Source organism: Agrilus planipennis, unplaced genomic scaffold (assembly GCF_000699045.2).
Source record: "Agrilus planipennis isolate EAB-ADULT unplaced genomic scaffold, Apla_2.0 scaffold64, whole genome shotgun sequence".
NCBI classification, from domain to species: domain Eukaryota; kingdom Metazoa; phylum Arthropoda; class Insecta; order Coleoptera; family Buprestidae; genus Agrilus; species Agrilus planipennis.
The window spans coordinates 248424-253073 of record NW_020438927.1 but is presented as its reverse complement, the minus strand read 5'-3'; the positions used below and the strand labels follow the sequence as shown (position 1 = coordinate 253073).

At 29.0% G+C, this 4650-nt stretch overlaps 1 protein-coding gene across 1 annotated transcript in view; it reads right to left on the bottom strand.

Annotated features, from left to right (window-relative positions):
• The window catches only part of LOC108736323 (acidic leucine-rich nuclear phosphoprotein 32 family member A), an 11590-nt gene extending 8877 nt beyond the window's left edge, over positions 1-2713 (bottom strand). The window contains exons 1-2 of the mRNA XM_025974104.1: positions 2357-2713; positions 1501-1664 (exon numbers count right to left, since the gene is read on the bottom strand). Of these exons, the coding sequence (XP_025829889.1) occupies positions 1501-1664; positions 2357-2404 (212 nt within the window). The 5' untranslated portion in view covers positions 2405-2713. The remainder of the gene's footprint in view (positions 1-1500; positions 1665-2356) is intronic.
• Positions 2714-4650: the final 1937 nt, after the last annotated feature.

Below are 4650 nucleotides of genomic sequence, written 5' to 3'. Positions count from 1 at the left end.
AGAAACGGTAATCAGTAGATGAACCTTTACTAAAATTGTACACAGAAAGAAAATGAAACTGCAAATTCCATTCTTCTGCCAATACTTCTCAAATTACGTGTTGTTTTTAAAATATGTTTATATCAAATTATAGCAATTTTATTTACGATTTGCATAGAAAAAAAATGGTACAGTAAAATATCTTTTTTCCTTAATGCTTCTCAATTTTATTTCCTTTTTCTTTTTTTATATCATTTACTCAACCTACGCAAAATTATCTTCCACAGTGGTTTATGTAAATGTATACTGTAATTTTAGCAAGTAGATGCCTTTTCTTAGTATGTGAACTATGACCTTCTACAGCTGTGAACCTTTTTGAATAAAATTAAATTTCAAATAACTGATATAATAAAGCAAGATCCTTTTAAAGTGAAAATAATATGATCCCGTTAACATAGAAACATTTTCTTTGTGTATATCACGATGTAAAAATATGCAGGACAATTCGTTAAATATGACTTGTGTTTAAATGAAACTGATCAATCATTGCCAAGAAAGTATGTTCAAATTACATACCTGCCAATATAATTTTATACTTTACTGAGAAATTAATTATCTGCCAATATACTTGAAATTAATATCACCCACTGTTTTTATTACTATTATTAGGAAATAAAGGCGTCAATTGGCAAAAAAGTTAAAAAAATAATCTTGCCCTATTACCTACTCAATAACAAAACAAATTCGTAGGTCATAATAAAAATTACAGATATCTACTTCTTAAAAAAAAAAACAAATACTTCCAGATAACCTAATTACATTAGTAATAAACATATCTAATCAAACATATGCAAACAATTATTATTATTACTACTAAAACCCAGCAGCCTCCCTACTGTATGTTTTTTTTCTAGTGCACTCTACACATATAAATAAGATAGAAGTGTCTAGTCAGTGATATCGAAATAACTGCTGTTTTAAGCTCATGATTATTTGCATAGGAGCCCACAGGATTCTTTTTTCTGGGGAGGCAAATAAATTTTTTTTGTTGTTTCATGTAAAAATTGATTTTATAAAAAGCTAACAAAACAAATATAGTAACATCTTTTAGGAACAAATTAAATTAAACAAAACCAAATAGATTTTTTTCTATAAAACGATATTTCATTATAAATTTTAGAGACTAAGTACCCTGCAGAAAAAAGTACGAATGTACAAAATATCAAAATCACAGGGGGAGGCATGGTCCCCGCACCTGTGGATATCTGTAGTTATTTGTAAACTATGAAGAGATAAGTGATCTTTAGTCAATTTTTTGTCTGTATAGGATAATGATTGAAACAATTGAACTGATTTCGATAAGACAATATCTACATAAGAAACAGACTGCCAGGAGAAACCTAGGCTGCTTTTTGTCTTTCTATCTATCTGTTTGTAAGAGTTAATCTTTTGAAACAGCTGAACAGACTTTCATGCTGATGAAGCAATGGGTAATAGTTAGTCAATAATAAATCAAATTACCTGTTATCACTCAGTTCAAGCTTTTTTAGGTTTGGTAGCTTTGGAAATCCTTTTAGAGATGTTAGACCTACATTTATAAGGCTTAAGGTTTCCAAACTTGAATACTCATCTGTCAAACCAACTATGCTTGTACTGCGACAATTATCTAAATTGAGTTCCTTAATCTGAAAAAAGGAGAGTATTAATTTTGTGTTGATAATTACACAAATAATGTTTAATTGCTTGCTAAAGTGAAGATGGTTGCTAAGAGGCCATTTTCTGTTTTAAAAAAATTGTGAATTATATAGGTTATTATGCTTAGCTTGCAGTCATTACACAAAAATAAAGCATAAAACATTATGAAACGTACCCTACATGATCTTTAGAAACCTTTATATGTTAGGAAAGCCTTTCTTTTAGTAAAGAGTTTTCTTATGAAATTAATTTAGAATCACCATTACAGCTGTTAGGAATAAGCTGAGTATAAAATGAATGATAAAGAATGCAAAATACGATTCTCTCATAAAAAATCCGGCATTTTAGATAAACTAATGCAATATTACTTCCGAAAAATAAAATTTGGAAGGCAGTGTGCAACAACAGATAGATGTTTATTTATTATATAGCTATCACAGCCATGACACTATATTTGAAATTCTGTGGATAAGATCGGTCGATTCCGCTAATTTTTTCCAGTTAAAACCTTTTAAATCCCGGTTATTTAGTAACTAATCTAAATGTTGTTTAGCGGCATAGCATCGATATTGCACTCTCGTTTACATAAGCGGTAGTCAAGTTGCATTTTATCCCGACAACAACCACATGTAGTATACTACCGAAATGTTACTAAACACAACGCATTACAAAACATACGTACTTCTGCCGCATTTCTTCCACGCTTTTCCAGTTCTATCCTCTTCTCCATATTTGTACACTTATCTTGACTCGATTTTAATGAATCAACACCCTCCAAAGAAATGTTATCTTTCAAAACTTATTTTGTAACCTACACTATAGCGTTCGAAGGTAGTTCAAGCCCGCGAACACAAAGACAGAGAAAGACATAGGTAGTACATTGATTAGCCGCTGTAAAACACTGGTTTGTGCGCATTACTTCCTAGGGGGGTACCGGCTTATATATCCGGGGCGCGAATTTTAAACCGAATTTGCCAAAAAGACCCACGAAATACGATATAACATTAATCTGCAAAATCGTTAGAAATAATTTTTTCTTCTGATTCTGCACTATCATTTATTTTTTTAATTACCATAGAAACTGCATATTGCAACCACAACTTTATTGCATAAATCAAATCGTGAGACTACAAAATTTTTTTTACTGTGATATTGCTATCAATAATTTATTAATGACGATTAAAAAAATTTAATCGGCATGTGTAAAATACGTTAAGATAAATAGCAAAGTTCAAAGTGAAACATCGTTGACTTCTGTAACACTTAAAAAATAAAGATATTAAAAAAAACATTTTAACTTAATAATTAATTACATTAAATTACAATTAAATTTTCTGTACCTCTGACAGTGTGTACAAAATTTCATGATTAGCACTTGAGTAGTTAAGGCGTGAAATCGACCTAATAAAACAAATTTTTCTTTATCTCTCTGGAGCAATTTTTTCCGGATAAAAGTTACCCTATCTGTTTTTCTGTACTCCTGACAATGTGTGATGATGTGTATAATAAATATTATATGAGAAAAAGAGATTTACAAATGTTTACTATTTTTTGTTTTAATTCTAAAATTAAAAAAATCTTGCGAGATATTGAAATTACAAAAAATAAGTATTTAACGCTTTACACTTTGGTCAGACGATTTTTGAATGAAATGATATCCAAAAATAAAAAACATTAATTCAAAGTAACGATTCATTTACACTCGCATGCTCTAAGACAGCGAAGAAGAAGTAATGTAAAGTGTAAATCAATACTACGAACTAAAGAAGAGAAAAAATCATCATCAACAATTTCTTTTTCTTTATTTCTCAATTCAAATCAATCTAATAACAGATATTAAAATTACAACAAAAAAAAAACCTTTGCAATAATATAATTCAAATATCATAACAACATTCCATAAATCTGTTAAATAAGATAAGACCTAAAACATACATTAAATAAGTAATAATAATAATAGCAATAGTAAATAGTATTAAACATAATAGCAATAATATATATATTTATTAACCAATCAGCTGCCCATATTAAAATAAAAAAAAAAAAACTATGTGAACAGCTTCATCTAATCGTTAAAAAGAAATACATACATTAAATTATTGTAGTTACTGTAATTAAATATTTAGTACATAGTAAAATGCCTTGAGTCATTTGACAATAATAATAATAATCATCATTATCAAATAGGGATGACAAACTTATTGAATGATGGAAGATCCTCGATTTTTTCAAAAGAAGCAGAAAATAGAGAAAAACAAAATAAAAATGGAAAAATAGCCAATAATAATAATAATAATACAATAATAAATAACTAATTACGTTCGCCACACATTACAAAAAAAATAAGTTACATATTGATTAAAAATATTAGGGAAACAGACGTAGGAGAAGACATGAATACCGAAGGGGGTAAGTATGTATGAGTTGTATGTGTTAAATACTACATCTTTCATTTATTATGTAGGAACCGATTTATACCCAAAAGTAAAAATGAATGTAAGTAATTGTGCACATGATGGGACCTCCTCTCGGATTGGGGAGAAAACAGGTGGAGAGGGTGGAGAAGAAACTGTAGAACACTAGATTTTTTTTTAATACACGTCACCTTGCGATTCTACCTAAAAACACTTTTTCACTGTTGTAGGTCATTTCGACTCCCTCCACTTATTTCATCACCAACCCTGCGCCTACCTTGGGTCATATATTGTAAGCAATTGTTGGGAGAGGGGCAGATCAATATACATATTTACCCGGCTATGACTTTCTTATTGAATTTTAAACATTTAAATGTGGCGTAGGTATTATTAATATTATAATTAGTAATGCGGTAATTAATGTATAATAACAATGATAATAAACTTATTTTATAATTTACATAGCCGTTAATCAATAATTGTAAATTATTAGAATGAGGAGTATATCTAAAAATACATTGTGATAGTTGAAAAAGTGAGTATGACTGACTTATCATCAAAA